The sequence below is a fragment of the Myotis nattereri genome (genome assembly GCF_964212035.1).
Source record: "Myotis nattereri genome assembly, chromosome: 2".
Classification (NCBI taxonomy): Eukaryota; Metazoa; Chordata; class Mammalia; order Chiroptera; family Vespertilionidae; genus Myotis; species Myotis nattereri.
This window is the reverse complement of record NC_138076.1, coordinates 110,775,274-110,799,788: the sequence shown is the minus strand read 5'-3', so window position 1 is coordinate 110,799,788 and position 24,515 is coordinate 110,775,274. Positions and strand designations below refer to the sequence as shown.

The 24,515-nt window shown below is 41.1% G+C and overlaps 1 protein-coding gene across 1 annotated transcript in view; it reads right to left on the bottom strand.

Moving 5' to 3' along the window:
* Positions 1-689: 689 nt before the first annotated feature.
* The window catches only part of BRCA2 (BRCA2 DNA repair associated), a 77,456-nt gene continuing 53,630 nt past the window's right edge, over positions 690-24,515 (bottom strand). The window contains exons 19-27 of the mRNA XM_081083568.1: positions 24,353-24,508; positions 24,107-24,251; positions 22,611-22,732; positions 18,032-18,230; positions 16,322-16,485; positions 16,096-16,234; positions 5,936-6,180; positions 4,278-4,424; positions 690-2,921 (exon numbers count right to left, since the gene is read on the bottom strand). Coding sequence (XP_080939694.1) covers positions 2,262-2,921; positions 4,278-4,424; positions 5,936-6,180; positions 16,096-16,234; positions 16,322-16,485; positions 18,032-18,230; positions 22,611-22,732; positions 24,107-24,251; positions 24,353-24,508 — 1,977 coding nt within the window. The 3' untranslated portion in view covers positions 690-2,261. The remainder of the gene's footprint in view (positions 2,922-4,277; positions 4,425-5,935; positions 6,181-16,095; positions 16,235-16,321; positions 16,486-18,031; positions 18,231-22,610; positions 22,733-24,106; positions 24,252-24,352; positions 24,509-24,515) is intronic.

Here is a 24,515-nt window from a genome sequence, read left to right as displayed (position 1 = left end):
GATATGCAGGATGTATTTTCATTGTTACAAATTGAACATAATTAAAGCATAGTGATTAATCACAAAACCAATATGTAATTATATATGTGTTTTCCGATGGTCTTCGGCAACCCCTGTGAAAGGGTCGTTCGACCCCCAAAGGGGTCTCGACCCACAGGTTGAGAACCGCTGGTCTAGTCGATCTGATTATTGCTGAATTCACTCAATCAGGAGGGCTTGAGTCATTTAGGTTAGTAAAAGGAAGGAGTGTCAGAGAACCCAAACTGGAATTACCTTCGATTCCAAAGAATCCAAAAGGGTCAGAATTCAAGCCCTCCCGATTTGTCTGGCTCTCTTATTAGGACTTTTAGGCTACTAGACCTAAAGTGACCGCTATGGAGAATTGGCTCCAGGTTACAGATCCGGAGCTTTTACAGAGTTCAGAAGAATAGTTTCCTGGTCTATCTGCCTCTTTTACCCCGCCCCACCCCAATCTCCCATATGATGCCTAAAATACTTGGTATGGAAACATAAAAATAATTAAATGCCATCAACTTTACATATCCCAGCTAGAAGTGATCTATTTTTCTCTCTCTCTGATTTATATACTTTTTCGAACCCTCAACACTGACATGTATTATTTCGTGTGTTAATGTTTACATCATTCATTGAACAGGTGTAGGACTTTATATACACAAGAGGCTCTCACTGAGTGTTGAATAGGTAACACAAATTGCTTTTATTATTTATCTCTTATGCAGGGTACACTGTTGACGTTGTCATCATCAAATTGTCACTTTTGGGGGGATAATAGCCACATATTCTCAAGCTTCATACTTTTCTCGTATAGCTTAGCCACATTATTTACAATTTATGAAAGGGAGGATGTGCATTAAATCTCTCTCTGACAAGTAGTCTACGTGGTAATGAAAAATGGAGGAGGTAATAGCAGTTAAATTTTTCCAGGCTAAAAAAATGGTTAAATTATTATAATTCTGTCTGTTCCTGAGACTCAAGTTTTATTCCCTGTTCCTAGAATGGATCACCAGGAAAATGATTAGCATGTGAAGACCAAATTATTTTACAAACAAAACTTAAATCACACTAATAAGATGGGCAGAGCACAAGTTAAAAAGACTAGTGGAATGGACTACTTGTCATGTTAATTTTTAGAGGAGAGAAAATTATGGATCATAGTTATAGAAACAAACTGCTTCATAAAATAATTTATCCTTGGCTTTGAAATATGTTTATAAATAGATATGAAAACATTACCCACTATGCTGTACACCTGGAACTAATAAAGAATAATACTGAATGTACACTGTAATTTAAAAATATATACTAGTATATACATGTGTATGTGTATATATATGTATATACACATATATACATACTTACATATGTTAGATATACATTTTAAGACACTGAGAGACCCTATTAGAGAGCTTCTCCATACTATAAGTTTGTAGTTAGAACTGCTTTTTCTCTTCTCTATTAAACATAAGAAAGTAAAAAATGAGAATATCATCTTGAATTGAACTGTTACCTTCTGCCCAGAGGGGGTGCTGAGAGAACACAGGGGTAAAGGGAGCATTAGCACTTCCTGTGAAGGCAGGTAGAGCAGGGTTGATTTGAAAGACAAAATTAACACTATGAAATCTACTTCTGAATTAATGTATTTGAATTTTTAATTGAAGTAATTTAATTTCAGAGATTACATTGGGATCATATAAAGGAATTAATTATACTGGGGGTCCTATTTTTCTTGTAGTTACACTGACGTAAGAATAAACAATTTGGTCAAAAGCAAGCACCAGTCATATCTTAGTCCGATTTTTGATCAGGAAAGAACTGTAGTACAACTAACACGTGCATTAAGGAAAAGTGATTCATAGTGGGTTACCTCTAAAAACACACATACACGAAAGAAACTAAAGTAGGAACGAAAGTTAAAGGAATTATGTGAGTCAAAATAACTCTACTGAGAAACCTAGTTTCATTTAATTAAGGACACAATCTAAAGAAAAAGGGTATGTATAGTTCATCTGTAAAATACTTGTGAGCAAATCCCATCAGAAAGGTTTTTTCCTTGATTAGTTAATAAATATATAAACAATTTTAAGGTCTATAACTGAAATAAAAGTATACCAACATAGAAGCAGGCAAAGAGCATTCCTGGGATATATGAGTACTGAGGTAGATTTGGAACCATATCTCTTCTCATTTTGCAGGTATGGGTGTGTGCTTTGAAACTGCATGTGTGTTACAAACTGGAAAGGTTAAGAGTCAGTAACTAATTTTTGTCGTTTTCGGTTCTGTTGCCTTTGCAGTCCCTTAGATGTATCTTGTATTGTACTTGTGTCTTGAATAGAGTCTCCTGTTTCTCCAGTACTGACGTGGGAATTCTGTTCTGTGACCATAGGGGTAAAATGGTGCCTTTTCCGTTCGAGATCGTATCTTGAACAGGTGGGAGCAGTCCCAGTGGACTCACCCATTGATACAAGTTGTTTTTTTCCTGCTGAACAAGACAAAAGGGTCTGGGTATTTATCAATGCAAGTTCTTCGTCAGCTATTGAATCGCTTTCCAAAACAGAAATGTCATTAAATTTTTTAAGTGGAGTTATCTGAGGAGAACTCAATTCTTTTTTCTTTATAGGTGTTTCATATTTGGTGCCACAACTTCGTGGTGGCTGAAATGCCTTCTGTGCGGCTGGAGAAACAAATGTACAAATGGGACTAACAGGTGGAGGTAAAGGCAGTCTACTCAAGAAGTCCAAGGCTCGTCTCCTTTTGCAGTTTTTTTGGTCATCAGCCTCTTTCTCCCCTTTACAAGACTTTGAAGTCATTTGGGCTGATACAGGTGTGGAAACAGACTTCCCTTTTGGCTTACAAAGTGATAAAGAACTTTGATAGTTCATCTCTCTATTGGGAGAAGACATCTAATAAAAAACAAATGAAAAAGAGGCATATATAATTATGTGCTCATATATAAAGTAAAATCAAATTAGCTTTTTATTAAAAATATTTAAACACACAAATAACACACACATTCTCACTCTTGTAATGTCTAATAGGGCAGATGATTTCATGAGTCATTTTTTTAAATTTTTTTTTAAAAAAATATTAAATTTTAATTGCTTAAAGTATTACAAAGAGTATTATATATGTCTCTCCCCCCCCCCCCCCCTTGATATTCCCCCGGCCTCTCCTACCCCCCAGTGTCTTGTGTCCATTGGTTATGCTTATATGCATGCATACAAGTCCTTCGGTTGATCTCTTACCACCCCCTTCTGCCCCCCAACCCTCCCTGGCCTTCCCGCTGTAGTTTGACAGTCTGTTTGATGCTGCTCTGCCTCTGTATCTATTTTTGTTCATCATCATGAGTCATTCTTATTCCCTCAGAAGGAAATAATTTCACACAAGAGGATATAAAAATGACATGAAAAGATGAATGAAGGCTAATCATAATGAAAGACAAAAAAGACAGTAGGGGACATAACTTCTGCTTTAATCTTTTTTAGTATTAACAGGTTAAACAAAAATAAGCATTTCAAAACCATTTTAAGAACACAACACCGCCTGAGTTCTAATACCTACTTTTCTGGTTTTGTGACTTCAGGCAAGTGCTTAACCTCTCTATGCCATAGTTCCCTCATCTGTAAAATGGTGACCATAATAATTTGTATCTCAGAGGACTGTTGTAAAGGTAATGAATTAATATAAATACATTTACCAAGTGTTAGCTACTTAAGAATTAGTCATTTATTGTGATTTAAAGAGTTAAATAAAACTGACTTTAAAAACAACCCTATTATATAGAACCAGAGGTCCCAGTGCACAAAATTTGTGCACTGGTAGGGTCCCTAGAGGCTGCCAACTGGGTACTCCCTCCCCCTGGCTGCCTGACGCTGCCAGGGCCCTTCCTTCCCCCGGCTGGCCCCACCCCCTGGTCGAACTCCTGGATGAACTCCCAGTTGAGGGGACAATTTGCATACTATGCTTTTATTACATAGGATAGCCCTCCTGGTACAAAGGTACTGGCAAAAAAGTCTTTTCTACCACATGTACCTGAAATACTAAAATTAAAGAAACTGTAAAATTTGTCCCCAAAGAGTGTTACATTCTGTCTTCAATAAATAAAATATAATTTCCAGATAACCTATACCTATAAAAGTCACATAACAATTAATCACACTTTCTAATTAAGTTTAATTCAATTTTTTCATGTTTACTAGATGTATACCTGAATATCTTCATATATATTTACAAAATTCCTTAAATTTACATTAACTTACCAGAAATGTATTTCCTCTACCATGGACTGTCTGAACAGTGTGTGGCTCTGAAGTACAGTCTTTGGTTGGAGTGGAAAACTTGGGATCCTTTGCATTAAGCATATGCATAAGCTTGTTTTCTGCATCGTTGCAAAATCTATCAATATTCTAAAAATAAATTGAAAAAGCTGTTTTATAAAATGTAAACTCATCTATTCATGTTTTTAGAAAGTATTACCTTTAAAGCCAGAACTAAAATATTCAGACCAGAAAGAAAGAATGAGACATCCCAAATTTGATAGCAACTGTCAAACTATGCTAATGCAAAAATGCAGAACCAACATCAGTGCTTCAGCAGAGCTCAATTGTTGGAGGGAAGGGGGAGAGTGTCTATATGCATCAGGGAAGGAGAGAGATAAGAACCATTCCCAGCCATGTAGTTTAATTAGCAAGATATACTATGATTCAGGAATTGGAAGACTGGGACTCAAGTTCTACCTCTATTTACCACTAATAGCTATAAATCATCCAACATCTACAGAGCAGTCCTCAGATTAGGAGTAAAATAAGAGAACCGTTTCACGTCTATTCCAAGGATTAACTGAAATAACATGTTGTTTCAGAAGTCACAAATGGTCAAGTATCAGCAAGTTCATATGGTTTAACCTAATTCATTAAAGTATTTTGTAAAACTTTCAAATAAAAGTAAATAAAAGGTATCTCTGAACTGTCCTTGAATGGTCTCAGAGAAAGCTGGGATGTAAACAGTAGGTTCTCTGTATGAGAGCGAAGTAATGAAGTAACTTCATACCTCAACTCCTCCCCGCCCCCCAACTTAGAAAACAAATAAATCAGATGTTATCTTCACTGTATGTATTAAGTTTTTAGGTAAATATTACACAAACTTACTATACACAGCTAACTACTCTAATACTTCTAAAATGTGATTTATATCAATTTTGAATAACACATTTCAAACATTAAACTATAGGACTAAGAGGCTTATCTTTTATATATTATTTAATAGTTAGGAATTTATAAAATCCAAAATTTTATTGGGAGGTAGCACTGCATAGTAGTTAATAGTTGCATTCTGTATTCAGGTGGCTTAAATATGAATCCTGGTTCTACCAACTCGGCTGTGTGACTTAACCTCTATTTCTCATAAGAAAAATGGAAAAAGTCCCCTACCTCATCATGTGAGGCTTAGAAAAAGGCCTGACACACAGTGAGCACTTCAATAAACTTTAGCTAATGTGATGTATAAATAGATCACAGCAAAAATGTGTATGGTCCAAGGTAAATAATTTTAGTATTCTTCTACTTGGGCTTATTTCATCATAAAAGCAGATATAAATTGTATAAAATACTAGGTATGGAATTTAAAATGTAAATTTGAAACCCACATATTATTAACTAATTATACTACCAGCTAATATGAACTACATGTTATTCTCACCAATTTCCAGTTTGCCTACACATGGTCTGTAGCTTGAACATCCTTCTTACCATCTCTCCTCAGTTCCTCAGGTTCTGAGCAATTAACGTATGCTAAAAACCTCACCTGACATTATATCTCAACATCCAATTTTTAGAAACACTGCCACTCCTTTGATATTTGACTCTCAAACTATTTGGAAAATACCAAAAAGTGTGGTAATGCTCAAAACGAATTTTACCTCAATAGTATTTTTCATTTTGTGGAATGTCTCTTGAAAATGGCTCTCCTTTGGATTGGCAGAAAACATGGAAAAATCTCCAGCATATAAAGTAGGAATTTCTGATTTGGATTCTGGTCGCCACTGGAGATTGCTCGCAGCAATTAACATGTGAGGTTTAATTAGGTCTTCATTAAGATCTATCCAAAACTTGATTGCTAGTAAGTTATGGCATTCATCAGACAAATAGACCAAAGGAGCAAGACCTAAAATGAGAACAAACAAAACAACCCCATTTCATTATATGTGTGAGATAAATTAAAAAATGCAAGGAACCTCTAATATGGCCACTTATTTTGGTATGCTAATGGTAAAAACAACTAACTAAATTTAGAGAAAGCTCAGGATTTCCAAAATGACCTGTTTCTTATAGTGTTAAAATTTCAATGCCAGAGTGACAACACATTCTGTTCCTGAGGCCATAGGAAGCAGGCGTCTGGTATATAGCTGATGGGAACCCTCTGGAGAAAAACTGGGGAATACCTAGTAAAGCGACATACGCACACCTTTCACCTGGCAATACCACTTCTAGTTCTCTACTTCCAATGATAGTAAAATACACGTGAAAAAGGTTGATGAAAACGCATGTATGAGGTTACTCATTGAAGCACTGTTTGTAACTATAAAGTACTAATAGCAACCTATCGTAGCTCATGCCCGGAGAGTGATTAGGTAAACCATGGCACATCCTTACAATGGAGTACTATGCAGCTGACAACAGGAAAAGGAAGATCTCTATCAGTGATTTCCAAACATACTGTTAGGCGAAAAAGAAAAGCACTAAAGAAAGACTAGGGCTATAAAGAAAGGCTAGAGATATCTCCTAAAAGAAAGAATCCTATCTAATAAAAGAGAAACATGGTAATTAGCCGTACCTCCGCTACCCTTCCCATTGGCTAATCAGGGTGATATGCAAATTAACTGCTAGCCAAGATGGTGGCCGGCAGCCAGGCAGTTTGAGGTGAACATGAGGCTTGCTTGCTTTAGTGACGGAGGACTCCAATGTTCCCTGCCTGCCGCTGCCAGCCTCTGAGCTTGCAGTTTGAAACATTGTTACAAATATAGAAGCTAAACAAAACCCCAGAAACCTGCTTTCAGCCAGCCGGCATCTCAGAGCTGGAGTTGAAACAGTGTTTCGATTATAGAACCCAAACAAACCAGACACCTGCTTTCAGCAGCGGAGGCCTAAGAGCCGGAGCCAAGCCTCAGAGCTAAAGCTGGCCCAGAATTAAAAAAAAAGAAAAAAAGGAGCGGTTGGGAGCTTCAGTCACCCGCCAGCCTGAAAACAGCCTTCAGCTCCTCACCCAGACTGGCCAGGCACCCCAGTGGGGACCCCCACCCTGAAGGGTGTGTGACCAGCTGCAAACAGCCATCAGCCCCTCACCCAGGTTGGCCAGGAACCCCAGTGGGGACCCCCACCCTGATCCAGGACACCTTTCAGGGCAAACCAGCCGGCCCCCACCGTGCACCAGGCCTCTATCCTATATAGTAAAAGGGTAATATGCCTCCCAGCACCGGGATCAGTGGAGCCACGAGTCCTCCCGGCACCGGGATCAGCGAGACAGGGGGCAGTACCCAAACCCCCTGATCGCCCTGCGGCTCTGTGTGTGACAGGGGGCGGGGCCACAACCTCCCTATCCGCCCTGTTCTGTTCGTGACAGGGGAAGGCACCCCAATCCCCTGATCAGCCCTGCTCTGTGCCTGATAGGGGGGAGCTCCCCAACCCCCAGATCGCCCTGCGGCTCTGTGTGTGACAGGCTGCGATGCCCCAACCCCCCCATGGGCTCTGCTCTGTGTGTGACGGGGTAGAGCCATAACCTCCCCATCAGCCCTGCCCTGAGTGTGACAGTGGCGGCGCCCCAACCCCCTGATCGGCCCTGATCGGCCCTGCTCTGTGGGTGATAGAGGGCGGCGCCCCAACCGCCCCCCATGGGCCCTGCTCTGTGTGTGACGGGGTAGAGCCATAATCTCCCCATCGGCCCTGCCCTGAGTGTGACAGGGTGCGGCGCCCCCAACCCCCTGATCCGCCCTGCTCTGTGTGTGACAGGGGGCAGTGCCCCAACTCCCCTATTGACCCTACTTGTGAGTGACAGGGGGGAGCTCCTCAACCCCAATTGGCCCTGCTCTGTGCATAACAGGGGGGAGCTCCCCAACCCCCTGATGGGCCCTGCTCTGTGCGTGACAGGGTACGGAGCCCCAACCCCCCTGATGGACCCTGCTCTGTGAGTGACAGTGGGCAGCGCCCCAACCCCCTGATTGGCCCTGCTCTGTGCATGACAGGGGGTGGCGCCGCAACCTCCCCATCGACCCTGCCTTGAGTGTGACAGAGGGCGGTGCCCCAATCCCCCAATCGGCCCTACCCTGAGCGTGACTGAGGGTGGCATCGCAACCTCCCGATCCGCCCTGCTCTGTGCATGACAGGGGGCGGTGCCCCAACTCCCCAATCGGCCCTGCTCTGAGCCCAACCAGGGGGTGCACCTAGGGATTGGGCCTGCCCTCTGCCACCCGGGAGCAGGCCTAAGCCAGCAGGTCATTATCTCCCGAGGGGTCCCAGACTGCGAGAGGGCACAGGCCGGGCTGAGGGACTCCCCACCTCCCCAAGTGCACAAATTTTTGTGCACCGGGCCTCTAGTAAAATATAAGCAAATATACAGGTATCTGACCATTTGTACAAAACATACAGGAAGATAAACCAGAAACTACAGGGATTGGGTATAGGTGGGGGGAAAAAGGACCAGCACTGGGTCAGCAGGGATGAGGGGGGAGTGACACTTCCCTGGTTTGTCTTTCTGTGAAGTTCTGACTCCGTGGAGGACAATGATATTCCACATATTTTTCATTTATCCCCCAAACAGACAGAACGAACCAGTTACAAGGAAATCCAAGTTGGAACATAAACATATTTCTTAGCTCTTTACGCTTGAAAGGGCATACAAGCAATGATGCCACTGTAGTAAGGAGCACATCTAGCAATTAGATTTTGGTTCTAAATACCATTTTCTCAGGAAAAAAAAAGAAAGAAAGAAAGAAAGAGGATCCAAGGTTCTCTTGGGGAGGTACAACAGGTCCTCAAATAAGGTCATTTTGTTCAACATTGTTTCATTGTAACGTTGATGAGATGCTATAGGAACTTAACTCTTGTTTGTATCAACAGGCTTGTGGTAAAACTGGTTTTGCTATGTTTTTTGCTTAAATTTGCCAAACCTACTGACATTAAATGAGGACTCACTTTAGCTGATTCCCAAACTGGGGCAGGGAACTTATAAGGTGAGCCTGGAACATCTTATGATGCCAAACAAAGGAAGGAAGTGCTCAAAAAATACAGGAATCAACCTGAAAAAACTCCTAATGGCCCAAACTTAAACAACAGGAGTGATAAAGGTACTGAATTTTAACCCATAAGAATAAAATAACTTCATAAGTCCATACTGATATAAATGAAATAAATAAATGGGGGAGAGGGCAGCTCTTCCTCACAGTAGAATTCCAATGAATGTAGAAGGAAAAAAGAAAAAAAGAAAACCACCATTAGGCAAATACCACAGTAACAAACTGCTGCAAACAAAAATCAACTGAAGGATGCTAAATGAATGGGTGAAAGTTTGCGGTAAAGTAGGATGTGAACCTCCTCCAAGATATTTATTAACTACTAGAGGCCTGATGCACGAAATTTGTCATAAAGGCAGAGGTTTCATATCTAGATCACACTGTCCTTCCTTCCCCCGGATTCCGGCACCAGCTTCCCTCTGGCACTCAGGACTCAGGCTTCCCTTGTAGCCCCGTTTCTTCTGGAAGGATGCCGGGTCTAAATGGCATATTACACTTTTATTATTATAGACAAAGGGAAAGTCAGTTATTTACAGGTAAGAAACCCAGCAGACACCGTCTGAACCAATTAAGGTTGTTGCTATTACCAGCAATAAAAAATACCAATATCACTGACCCCTTGATACGATGTAGAGAAGAAAAAAATATATAATTTCCATGGTAACTCTGTCAAAAATGTATAACTTCAACCATGAGAAGACATCAGACAAATCCAAATTGAGGGAAATGCTACAAAATAATTGATCAGTCCATTCAAAAGTGTCAAGATCATGAGGAAATGTACTAGAGAAAACTAAGGAGAAATAATGATTAAATAAAAGTGGGATCTGGGATAGAAAATGGAAAGTAGAGTAAAAACTTCAAATAAATCTAAAGTTTAGGCAATAATATTGTACCAATGTTTACTTCCTGATTCTAATAACTGTACTATGGTTATGCAAGATGGTAACAGTACGGAAAACTGGCTGAGGGATATTTGGAAACTATTATTTTTGCAATTTTTCTGAAGGTCTAAAATTAGTTCAAAATAAAGAGTTAAAAAATTTTCAGTGTTGCCTGGCCGGTGTTGCAAGTGCTTGAGCGTCAACCGATGAACCAGGAGGTCACAGTTCAATTCCCGGGCGAGAGCACATGCCAGGGTTTCAGGCTTGACCCCCAGTAGGGGGTGTGCAGGAGGCAGCTGATAGATGATGTTTTTATCTCTCTCCTCCTTCCTTTCAGAAATAAATAAAAAAATATACTTAAATTTTTTTTCAGTGCACAAAGCGTAAAGGGACAATTACATAAGCCAGGATAGGACTGAGGCTAGGAAAGTCTAGGCACTAAACATTCAGTCTTACTACTATTTACAGTGTCTTGTTTCTGCTGCCTTGAGAATTACATTTCCCTTATAAATAATAGGAATGAAAAGAACTGCCGTTCTCAGATAATGATTCGTTTATCCTGTTGGAAATGAATTATCCCTTTCACTTTTCAAATTTATCAGACTGATTTAATATATTTTAATCTTAAGTTTCCCAAGCACGTTCCATTTTCTAATTTTAGAATTTGCCTCTATGTTCAAAACTTGATTACAGTACTGTCCTTTTCCCAAATGTCCTTCTTTAAAATATCATGTTTCCCCCCAATTACAAAAGTAATACATGCTTATTAAAAAACATTTAGAAGGAGGCGTCAGTCGGGGAAAAAGGAGACCTGTAATACTTTAACCAATAATAAAAATAAAATGAAAGGTAACATAAATTTTAAAAAATGGTAGGGTAAAAAAACCCCACAACATTTAGAAAACGTAAAATATAAAAATAAACTTACAGTGTAGTTTCCTCATTTAATTTTTTCTCCACAAGCAGAGGTCACACTGTCCCTCTTACCTCTGTGTCGTGCATAAAGTCCAGGGTCAATTATTTAAAACTCCACCCTTTGCATACACTCACAAATTCTTTTCCCTCTTGCTTTGTAGTATTCACCTGCCTATTCTACAAGTTTGGTTAAATCCCACTTTCTACCTACTTCATGCCTCCACCATGACAGCCAACATGGTTGAAAAAATACCACACCAACCATGATGAACAGTTCCATTTCATATTCATGAACATGGACTCCTGTGGGCCCTGGCAGCAAAAGTATCCACCCAGTATATCCCCTCTGCCATTTTCTTGAAGGATGATTTCATACCTTTTCCTCCATTCTGACTGCCAGTGGTGACTTTGTTCCCTACTTCAGTGAGGACACAGAGGCAAACAGAGGAGAGCTGCCATGAGTTGACTTATACATCACCTCTTCCACTTCAAGCACACATTACTTCACCCCTTTTCCTCCAACTATGGAGAACTGTCTCTGCTACCAGCTGAGGCCGATCTCCCCATATTCCCCCAAGGTACCATCCCAACGTGGCAACTAAAGGACTGTGCTCCACAACTGGCCTATCTATATGGGAGCCTCTCATACACAGACAGTATCTCATCAGTATGCTCTCAGCACTTTCATCTGAAAACATAAATACTCTCTTATTCCCAATTTCCCTTCTAGCTATTGCTCCATATGTCTTCTTCGCTTTAAGCATGGTGTCTCTGAAATGCCCACATTCACTCTTGCTATTGCTCTCCTGTCTTCTTGCCCCACTTCATTCAGTCTTTTCCACCACTCACCAAAAGACTCCTCCATGTGTTAAAGCCAATAATCAATGCTCAGCCCTAACCTCACTTTCTATGCTACCAAATGCCAGCAGACGGTCACTCATGCTCACCTGTCAGAAATCCTCCTTTTCTCAGGGCTTCCACATAGTTTACTCTGAGGATCCCTCCCACTCCTCTTGTCTCTCTTACTGGCCCCTTTCCATGTCCTCTGCTTCAAGGCATCAGAGTGCATGAATCACTTCTCTATCTCCTCTCACAACTCGGCCAGTTTCACAGCATTAAATGCCACCTGGATGTTGACTTCCCAATTTATACTCTCAGCCAAGATCATTCCCCTGAACAGACTCCTGTATCCAGCTGTCAAGTAGAACTCTCTACCTAGATTAAGCACCTAAAACTGTCCACTGAGCTCTGCCCTTCCCCACAGACCTGCTTTTCCTTGCAGTCTTCCCCTCTCAGTGAAAGACAACTCCTTTTTTCCAGGTGCTTAGACCAAAAACCTTGGCACTGACTCCTCTCTTCAACCCCATAGTGTCCCTCTACCTTCAAAATACAACCAGACCAGCCAGTGTGGTTCAGTGGTTAAACGCCATCCCATGCACCAAGAGGTCACTGGTTTGATTCCTGGTCAGGGCACATGCCTGGGTTGTGGGCTTGATCCCTGGTAGTGATGGGGGGATCGTGCAGGAGGTGGCAGATCGATGTTTCTATCTCTCTCCCTTTTCCCTCTCTCTTATTCTCTCTCTAAAATTCAATAAAAACATATTTAAAAATATATATAACCAGAATCTGACTACTTCTGACCACTCCCATTGCTTTTGTCTGGTCTAAACTGTTAACATCATCTCTTGCCTCAATTCTTCAATAGCTTCCAGCTGTTTCCCCTGTTTGTACCCTCATGCACCCTAGAGTCTATTCTCAATACAGCAGGCCAGGTAATCCCCTGAAAACCTAGTCAGGTGGTGACACTCCTCCTATCACTTTGAGAAATAAAGTTGAATTCCATACAAGGACCACCACACAGTCTGGTCCTTCAATGCCTCTATCCCACCTGTGAGTACTCACTCCCTGGCCTCTGCCAATGCTTCAAAGCATCAGATTTTATCATGACCATTTCTTATGCCTGGACTGTTTCTACCCAAGAGGTCCACATGCCTCCCTCCCTCTGTTTCTTCAAGTCTCACTCAACTGTTAACTTTGCAGTGAGGTCTTTCCTCACCTCCCTATCTAAAGCCACATTTCTCTTTCCTGCCCCCTGATACTACCCCAGTAAGAGCTTAGCACTTACTAAGAAAAATAGAAATGCTACTTATTTATTTTATTTGTGATCTCCCTCCCCAACCCCCTGTAACGTAAGCTCCACAAAGGCAGGGATTTTTGCCTGTTTTGTTCATTGCTACTCACCCAACATTTACAACAGAACGTGTGGAATGTGTGGCAAATGTCACCAAGTCTGATCAAGATGAAATGAAATACTATGAAAAAAATGTAGCATATTAACATACTACAGGCAAAGAAAACCCACAAAGCACCAAAACACAATTAACCAAACAAAACCCATTTTAAAAAAGGAGAAAAGAGCCCTAGCTGGTTTGGCTCAGTGGATAGAGCATCGGCCTGTGGACTGAAGGGTCCCAGGCTCAATTCCTGGTCAGGGCACATGCCCGGGTTGCGGGCTCGATCCCCAATGTGGGGCGTGTAGGAGGCAGTCAATCAATGATTCTCTCTCCTTATTGATGTTTCTATCTCTCTCTCCCTCTCCCTTCCTCTCTGAAATCAATAAAGGTATTTTTTTTTTTAACAAAAGGAGAAAAGAACACAGTAAAGAACATGGCCCATAAGAAAACAAAACTGAAATAAAAGAAGACAGTTTCTAAATCCTTCAAAACTGATTCATGCTAATGAGCTTAATTAAGAACATACATCCATGGTGGCGGGGGCTGAGGCAGAGGCGGTTAGGGCCGATCAGGCTGGCAGGGGAGCATTAGGGGGCGATCAGGCCGGCAGGGGAGCAGTTAGGGGGCGATCAGGCTGGCAGAGGAGCAGTTAGGGGGCAATCAGGCCAGCAGGGGAGAGCAGTTAGGGGCGATCAGGCTGGCAGGGGAGAGCAGTTAGGAGCCAGTGGTCCCGGATTGTGAGAGGGATGTCCAAATGCCGGTTTAGGCCCGATCCAGCAGTCAGACATTCCCTGAGGGGTCCCAGATTGGAGAGGGTGCAGGGCGGGCTGAGGGACACTCCCTCCCACCCATGCATGAATTTCATGCACAGGGCCTCTAGTTAATAAATAGAAGACTCTGTGCATAAACTCAGAGCTTAGCTGGTCCCTGACACTTCATAGTACTTAGGGAGATAAGAGTACGGCTTTGTAGATAGGACATATGGAAAGAGGTAAGGAAAGAGGAGTGTGCAATGTCATAATTAAGGGATAAAATATAGATGAACTTGGCTGAGATGTTGGGAGTAGTAAAAATGGAATCTGACACTGCAAAGGTATTTCTTTGTCATTTAAAATCATTTATTTCTTGCCTGGCCCAGTGTGAATCAGTGGTTGAGCACTGACCCATGTACCAGGAGGTTGCCAGTTCAATTCCTGGTCAGGGTACATGTCCTGGCTGCAATTGCAAGCTCCATCCCCAGCAGGGGATGTGCAGGAGGCAGCCTATATATGTTGATGTTTCTCTCGGTCGTTGATGTTTCTATCTTTCTATCCCTCTTCCTCCCCCTCTCTCTAAAATCAATTAACAAACATAAAAAAAGTATTTATTCCTCAAAAAATTAAAAATAAAAATACCATAAGATCCACCATTTTCATTTCTGGGTATATACCAGAAGGAAATAAAATCACTATGCTAAAGAGATACCTATAACCCCTATGTTCATTGCAACATTAGTCACAGCAGCCAAGACAGGGAAACAACCTATGTGTCTGCTGAAGGGTGAACAGATACAAAAAAAGAATAAAAAAATATGTGGTGTATACTAAAGAAAATCCTGCCATCTGCAACAATACAGATGGACCTTGAGGGCATTCTGAAAAGTGAAATAAGTCGAGAGAGTAAGACCAATACTGTATGACCTCACTTATATGTGGAATCTCAAAAACAAAAAACAGAAACAGAAACAAAAACTCATAGGAAAAGAGATCAGACTTCCTGTGCAGGAAGGAAATCCGCCCTCTGTCCTTCCAGGCCTCTTTGCTATACAGTCTTGAAAAGATAGTCTGAGACAATACTACTACATATGTAAAAATACCATGAGAATTGCCCTCCAACATGAGAAATAATGGGACAAACAGAAAACAGCCAGCAAGATGGTAAATTTTAATCTAACCTTACCAATAATCACACTAAAGATGACCAGATTAGACAAAGATAGAGACTGTCAGATTGGATAAGAAAGCAAGACCCAACCATACTGTTTATCAGAAATACACTTTGAATATAAAGACATCAATAGGTAAAAAATAAAGGAATGGAAAAAGATATATACAATGCAAACTAACACTAACGGTAAAAAAGTTGGAATAGCTATATTAAAAAAAGTAATTTTTAGAACAATGGATATCATTAGGGATAATGAGAGATACTGCAAAGGAAAAAAACACACCCAAAACCAAAGCTGGAGACAGGCTTGAATGCTCAGTTAACCGCACAGGAAATTATAATTTATTTGTCTAATAGTAATCACTAAAATGCTGCAGAAAATTTTCTGGCAATTTCTTTAAAATTAAGTAGCACAGAATGGGATGTAAGTTCTTTCCTTGTAATACTGTAGAAATGCTTTTCATTAAGAATTGAGGTTAAGCCCTAGCCAGTTTAGCTCAGTGGATAGAGGTCAGCCTGCTGACTGAAGGCTCCGGTTTGATTCCGGTCAAGGGCACATGCCCCGGTTGCAGGCTCCATCCCCAGTAGGGGGCATGCAGGAGGCAGCCAATCAATGATTATCTCTCACCACTGATGTTTCTATCTCTCCCTCTCCCTTCCTCTCTGAAATCAATTAAAACAAAAATAAAGAAGTGAGGTTAAAACAGGCCTAACTTTCAAGTCACTAGTCATCAAATTTGCTGATCTGTAGTTCCAATTAATCCTAAGACAAATTTTAAAAGATGTTTTTCAAAAGCATCAATAAAAAGCTACAACTAAAAACACTGTACATTACCTATATTTTTCACAACAGAAACTACCAATCCTACTAGGTCCACCTCAGAACAATGTGGTTGGAAGCCTGGATTTAGTAATTGGCTGAAGGAAAGGGGATCCCTCGGCTGATAAACTTTGAACAGGATTTCATCTGAAGCCTATAAGAAAAAAAAATCAGCATGTAAAGATTCTATAAACTCATATGCATTTATCAAAATTGAAAAATTATAATAAGAAGTACTTACTGGTATTTGCTGAAATTGAGTGTTTTTGGTTGCTGTTAACTGTATATTAGCTCTTCCAGATTTAGGTTTAGATTTTGATGTTGCAAGATGATAGATTCTATATCTCTTTCCCTCTGTTAGCAGGGAATATAAATCTGATGATGGACGCCAGATACTTAATATAACTATTCAGATAAAGAGGAAAAAGACTAAATGAAAAAACTGATAATCATTAAATTCTTGTTTAAAAAGGAATACTGAAGGGGAACAAAATCACAGAGTCAAGCATGAGAAGGACACAATGCACTGTTACTGGTCTGACAATGGAGAAGGCCACCACGTGAGAAAGAATGCAGGAGGCTGCTAAAGCAGAGTGTCCTCTGGTGACAGGCAGTACAAGAAACAGGGAATGCATTCTGCTAAGAACTGTAGTGAGCTTGGAAGAGGAACCGGAACATGAGATAATGCAGCCAGCTGACACCTGGATTTCAGCCTCATGAGACACTGAGCAGAGAACCCCATCAGTTCCTTCCAGACTTCTGATCTACAGAACTGTAAGATAACAAATGAATTTTACTCAGGACAGAAAAAACCAGTGATCCAAGCAGGTGGACTGGAAGGCCTAAAAGCCCTTCCCTGTCACTGATTCCCCAAAAGGATTTGGTCTTTTCCCAATGGACCAGCCAGAACACTTTATTTAGAATTAGACACTAAAGCAACTGTCACACTAAGTTTGGTAACTTGACTCTGGGAAATCTCCTTTTTTGTTCCCTAGCTCAGCCTAAAAGAGGGACCCGGACCAGATTCCAGCATCTGTGGAGACCAGGGAGGCCCAGGATCTTCTGGGGGTGAAGGTGAGACCTACAGTGCCCCCTTTGTCCTGCCTGACTCTCCTCTAACCCAGAGGCCGCCTTAGGACTGGACCCAGTGGATGCAGGCTCCTTCACTTCTGCTTGGTAGAAAAATTTGGTCACAAGTTACGAAGAACCATACAGCTAGTGAAAACATTCACTTCCGCTTGCTAAGGAGTAGCTCTTTGATTTTGATATTTTGGAACTTTTAACAGTTACAAAAGGACTGAAAACCACAGCTGTCTTTTGGGGGCCACTTTGGAGGATGTGAAAACAAAGAGATGTGAGGGTGGAGGAAATAGCCAAAAAGAGAGAGACAGTAAAGAGTAGAGATTGACAAAGAAAAAGAAAGTAGGGGATGGAAGGGAAAGGAGCTGGGTTTCAGTCTATGGGCCTGGGGACCACAGCTTCTCACTGTGAACGCTCCCACCCTTTACTGATCTGCCCCAGAATCCGGTTCCACTAGGAATTGTAAAGCTGCTGGCCAGGCATTTGTTCCTGTAGTTTTCTTTCTTGGTTTGCAAGGAGGGGTAAGGTGGGTTATGTAGGTTTCCATGTGAGTGGAAGCCAAGTCTGGAAGTCTGGAGCCTTGTTGGCTCCCTTGGAGATTATTGTCAAGTAGAGAAACACATAAAAGCTTTGGGGCATATGTAACTTTGTTAAAAATTTATACTAAATTAAAAATAAAATTTTCTACCTTAAAAAAAAAAAGGATACTGATAACTAATATCTAAGGATTCCATCATCATTTTGTGAGCATCGATACATAATTTTTGCTCCTCTATGCACTAACTTTACACTTTATCTAGCACTTGAAATCACTTTATTAATATAATACTTTAACTTAAAACTAATAAAAACAAGTAATTTACATACTGACCAGAATCTTTCTCTTTTTTCTCATAGCCTATGATACGCAACTTCCACACAGTTGTAACGTCCCTTGATAACATTTGCTCTTCTTTCTCAGCAGATTCCACAGCCTTCCGGAATTCCAACTGGATCTGTGCTTGCTTCTTATCATTCAACATCTGTCTGTGATTATTCAAGGCTCTTAACTGCTCGTCACTAATATAACCCTGTGATTATTTAATATATGAAGGCAGATAAGGTTGGAATAAAAAACAAACAAAACACCTCATCTATTGTAAATGAATCTCTTTAAATGGGGGTAAAATACAACAGAGTTGAGTTCACTTTAAGAGTGTGACAATATAAAAATTGAGATTAATGTACTCATCACATAACAAATATGTTCTGGTGTCTTAAACTGTTTACTTATCTTTGTGACAAATTCCCCCTATTTATAAATGTACTCTAACAATCATATCTATCAATATGGATGACATTATAAATGGCTAACATGCAAAGGCTCACTCTATTTGAGAAATGGATCTATGTGTGATAAATGTATTAATTTATTTAATCCGTATAATAACCCTATGAGGTAGGTACTGTTATTGTTTCCATGTTGTAGGTGATGAAACTGAGGTGCAGAGAATAAATAACTGCAAAGGCACATAGGTAGGGTTAACTCAAGAACCCTCATTCTTAGCTCCCATAGTATAATTTCATGAACTCCCTGAAACAGTAGATACAACTTAAAACAGACACGTCCTAGCCCTGGCCAGCTCAGTTGGTTACAGTATGGTCACAATGTGCCAAGGTTGAAGGATCAAGCTCTGGTCAGGGCACATACAAGAATAAACCAATGAATGCCTAAATAGGTGGAACAACAAATCAGTATCTCTCTCTAAGTCGATTAAAAAACAAAACACGCGCTACAAGCACTTCTCGCTGCCTCCACACTTTTCTTCAATCACTTCACCAAACTGCTGTCTGTATTTCTTGGGAATCTCACCCAGTGTAACAAGAATGAATGAATGAATGAATGAATGAATGAATGAAAAATAAAATAAAATAAAACAGGAAACGGAATCCAACACATAACACACTAGACTACTACTGCCTTACGAATATTAATTTGGTCTACATGGGGAAGGGACACTTGAACTCTCTGTACCCTGCAAAGGGGCTAAAAATGAAGAGAATGTTTAAAACATGAATTAAAAATAAATCTGTGATTTCCAAAGTCCCACAACATTAGCATTGTCACAGAAAACAAATCCTTTTGACAGGGTATTTTATAAAATGATGCCTATTTTTCCCTCTAAGAATTACAGTGATAACTTGATCTGAGTGAAACCTCAGAATCATAAAATCAGAACCTTATAGATAAGCCCCTCTCAGTCATCCCTTTGATAGAAGGTAGAAAACGCTAAGAGATAAATCACTTGTCCAGTTACAAAGATCAGGGCTAGGTCTAGAACTTAGTCTTCCAACTCTTATTCTGCTCATTACTTCCTCCTTATAAATAAACTAGTGGCCTGGTGCACGAAATTCATGCACAGGTGTGTGTGTGTGTGTGTGTGTGTGTGTGTGTGTGTGTGTCCCTCAGCTCGGCCTGCACCCTCTCCAATCTGGGATATCCTTCTCACAATCCGGGACCGCTGGCTCCTCACCTGCCTGCCTGCCTGATCACCCCTAACCACTCTGCCTGCTGGCCTGCTTGCCCCCAACTCCCCCCCCAACTGGCCTTCTCGCCCCCAACTGGCCCACCCCCGCTGGCCTGCTCACCCCCAACTGTCCCCCCACCAGCCGGCTCACCCCCAACTGCCCCCCCGCCAGCCTGATCGCCCTCAATTGCCACCCCCTGCTGGCCTGCTTGCCCCTAACTGTCCCTCTGCTGGCCTGCTGGCCCCCAACTGCCTCCCCCCTCCACTGGCCTGATCACCCCCAACTGCCCTCCCCTCTTGGCCTGATCGCCCCTAACCACCTCTACCTTGGCCCCGCCACCATAGCTTTGTCCAGAAGGATGTCTGGAAGGTCTCCCGTTCTAATTAGCATATTACCCTTTTATTACCAAACATGGTAATTAACCGTACCTCCGACACGCTTCCCATTGGCTAATCAGGGTGATATGCAAATTAACTGCCAACCAAGATGGTGGCCAGCAGCCAGGCAGCTGAAGCGAACAGGAGGCTTGCTTGCTCCAGTGATGGAGGAAGCCAAGGTTCCCCGCCTGCTGCTGCCGGCCTCTGAACTACATATACTCTAAGAAACAATGTTGCAATTATAGAAGCTAAACAAAGCCCAGAAATCTGCTTTCAGCCAGCTGGGCCTAAGAGCTAGAGCTGCAACAGTGTTTCAATTATAGAAGCCAAACAAACCCAGATACCTGCTTTCAGCAGCCGAGGTCTCAGAGCTGGAGCCGAGCCTCAAAGCTAAAGCCGGCTCACAGCTCCAGTGACAGTTATAGAAGGTAAATAAATCCCAGAATTAAAACAAAAAAAAAGGAGAGGTTGGGAGCTTCAGTCACCCGCCAGCCTGAAAACGGCCCTCAGCCCCTCACCCAGACTGGCCAGGCACCCCAATGGGGACCCCCACCCTGAAGGGGCTGTGACCAGCTGCAAACAGCCATCATCCCCTCATCCAGGCTGGCCAGGCACCCAAGCGGGACCCCCACCCTGATCCAGGACACCCTTCAGGGCAAACCAGCCGGCCCCCACCCGTGCACCAGGCCTCTATCCTATATAGTAAAAGGGATATGCAAACTGACCCTAACATCAGAAGGACTGGGAATGACTGGTCACTATGACACATACTGATCACCAAGGGGCAGATGTTCAATGCAGGAGCTGCCCTCTGGTGGTCAGGGCGCTCTCACATGGGAGGAGCTCTGCTCAGCCACAAGCTAGGCTGATGGCTACCAGTACAGCGGTGGTGGTGGGAGCATCTCCTGCCTCCTCAGCAGTGCTAAGGATGTCCGAATGCAGTTTAGGCCTGCTCCCTGCTGGCAAGTGGACATCCCCTGAGGGTTGCCGGGCTGCCAGAGGGATGTCTGATTGCCAGCTTAGGCCCAATCCCCCCAGGGTAGCAGGCCTAACCCAGCAGGTGGTCATCCCCTGAGGGGTCCCAGACTGCGAGAGGGCACAGGCCGGGCTGAGGGATCCCCCCTCCCCCCTGAATGAACAAATTTTTGTGCACCGGGCCTCTAATAGATTCTATAAAAGGATACCAGCCTAATAAATATTTCATTAAAATTTGAGATGAAATTAAAACTATCTTCATGATAACTCAGAGAAAGCAAAGGCTTCAACATATATAATAATATAAGTGATAGACACAAATAATGTTTCAGGAAAGAAAAATAAAGCCTTAATTTACAAACTTGTAGCAAGTACACTCACAGGCTTTCAAACCGAACTCACTTTTCATCGGGAGAATTTGAGTTGTACCTTTTGGGAATGCGAGGGAATTCTATTCAGAATAGCACTGCTTACTCTTCTAGTGGAATATTGTTTATTTTGTAGTCCCGTTATTTAAGAAACTTAAAGCTATATACAAGATTTATTGTCATCAAATAAATGAGATTAATCAATAAACAAAAATAGTTTTTCTAAAATTTCTCATCTCCTTCCTATCTAGCAAACTAACCCTTGCATTAATTAGATACCTGGTGTCTAAAAATTTAGGAGGTATCTTACCTTAATATATGAAATGATGTTCTAACAGCAACTAACATTTATAAGAAACTTTAATAACAATACACTTTTACATATTACCTAATTTGATCCTAAAACAACTTATTTTATGACCATTTTATAACTATTTTATGCCTAATTTGCTTGGCTAATAAATGGCAGAGCCATGATTCTAAAGCCTATGGTATTTCTAACACAGTTCAGTGCTTCTGCACTTGTCCATTTAAGTACCCTTGAAATAGAGAATTATAAAATAGACTTTGGGAAGGATTTGAGAAGAGCTGAGAACATGGAAACTAAGATATTTGTTTCATCTTAAAAGTAAACAAGTTTTGTGTGTATTTTAAGCCACATTTATCCTATATAATAAATAGCTAATATGCAAATCGACCAAACAGCAGAACAACTGTTTGCTATGAGGCGCACTGACCATCAGGGGGCAGACTCTTAACACAGGGAACTGCCCCCCTGGTGGTCAGTGAGCTCCCACAGGGGGAGCACTGCTCAACCAGAAGCCGGGCTCACAGCTGGCGAGCTCAGCAGTGGTGGTGGGAGCCTCTGCAGGCAGGTGGTAAGGAGCAAGGGGTCCCGGACTGCGAGAGGGATGTCTGACTGCCGGCTATCCCCCAAGGGGTCCCGGACTGCGGACCCCCCCACAGTGCATGAATGTTGTGCACTGGGCCTCTAGTTTAATATATAATAGTATTTACCACTCCTATCTTCTATTTGATACAGAATTGAAGATAACATTCCTATCTTCTATTTGATACTGTGGTTTGGCTCCTCACTGCAAATCCCGAATATGCATATTTCCTCTTTCAGAAATAGCATTTCAACACCCTGCTTCCCATGATGGCCAGAGAGTGCCCACATCTTTCACCTTAAGGCTTACTGTATGCCCTCTTCCTCTCTTACCTCAAGGTAACTGGGGTCTGGCACAGTCCTTACTGCTTCATAGAGCTCTGCACCATCCTGCAGAGCACAGACTTGTTGTCTGGTTAGTGGATGTGATGGTGTACATTGTTTTGTTATATTTTCTAGGAAAAAAAAGTATTACTAATTAGCTAAACCACAAAGTTCACAGTGCTGAAAACAATATAACCAAGCAAAAAACACACAAAGAAGGGAGATTAAAAAATACCTTTTTATCTGCTAAAAGTTTTCTAGGAAAATGCACAGCTACTGTATTCATGGTTTAAAAATTATCAAAGAGTTTACTTGATTAGAGTAATTTGTAAATTATAAATAATTTCATGATTTACTTAATCATGAAAACAGCATGAGCTAGTAATATGTTAAGCACATAAAATTTTGAGTCTACTTTTTTTGAGATTTATATATAATATGATGTTAAATAATATAGAAAATTATGAAGAAAAGCAGAACATAAAGTTACAGCAATAAAAAAGGTAGTAAAAAAGTAAATTTCCTGTCCTATAAGCAAAAACACTATGATTTTTACAATTAAAATTGATGCCACAGGGAAAACAAGTTCTAACTCCAAGTATAATAATGTAAAGCCCAACAACTACAATAACAAGAAACGCAAAAGTTATATAGTAAAGATAAGGACACTGAAAAAAAAGAATGATAATGGCTTAGGGCCATGGTCAGCAAACCGCGGCTCATGAGCCACATGTTCTTTATATGCACTATTAGAGGCCTGATGCACGAAATTCGTGCAAGAGTAGGCCTTCCTTCCCTGGGCTGCTGGCACCGGCTTCCCTCTGGCACCCAGGACTCAGGCTTCCCTTGTAGTCCCGGCGTTGACCAGAAGGTTGTCCAAAAGGACGTCCAGTCTAATTAGCATATTATGCTTTTATTATTATAGATACTGTGCACTAGATCTCTGGCTTATTTACTCCTTATAAGTTTGTACCTTAAACACCATCAGTATTATTGCCCCACCCCATCCCCGGTAACAACCATTATACTCTCCTTTTTTTACAAGTCTGCCTTTTTTATACTTCTCATATAAGTAATATCATACAGGATTTATCTAGGGAAAAATAATTTGATAGTTTTTTCCCTCACTGCTATTTTTTCTCTAATGCCAAAAAAGGGACTATAAATGCTTTAGTACTGAAGCTTAAGAGGGAGTTTATTTAAGATTTCTGAATAGTGCTGTGGGTATGTCATGCATTATTGTCTAATGACAATTACAAGTATTTAAAAGCTCAGTGTGTTGAATAAAAATGTAATAATTTGGGGTCAGTTCAATGCTTATCCATACATCTATGTAATAATATTTTTTTAAAACAGAAAAAAGTTGATTCAGAATTAGAAAAAAAAATCTATTACTTAAAATAAAGACAATTCACCTAATTATAAAATTTAAATTAGAAGCCTCCAAAAACTCTACTAAAAACACTTTTCATATAAATAAACTTGTAATATACAACTCACTTTACCTTCATGCTCTTCAAATTCTGCTTGAATTTTAGTGAATAAGGCTTCTAGTTTCCTTTGTTGAGCCTCCGCATATTTTGCTGCTTCCTTTTCTTCTTCTCTTTCATTGCGAAATATGTATAATCCAGACGATGTCTTCTCCATCCACTGTAATAATACACAAAACGGAAATACATGGTAAGGAGGAATCATTCAAATTAACTTTCTCAAAAGAGAAATACAGAGTAAGTTTCAAGAATATGTCATACCTGCATAGGGTATGCTCTTTGAATAACTACATCAACACAGCCAACATTTCCTCCATCACTGAAAAGTGATGACAAGGGGAGAGGAAAAGGTCTAGGGTCTGGAGAGAATCCAAGCTTGGCATACCAGCAAGCAGGCCGGGTACTGTTTGCAGAAATCTAGACA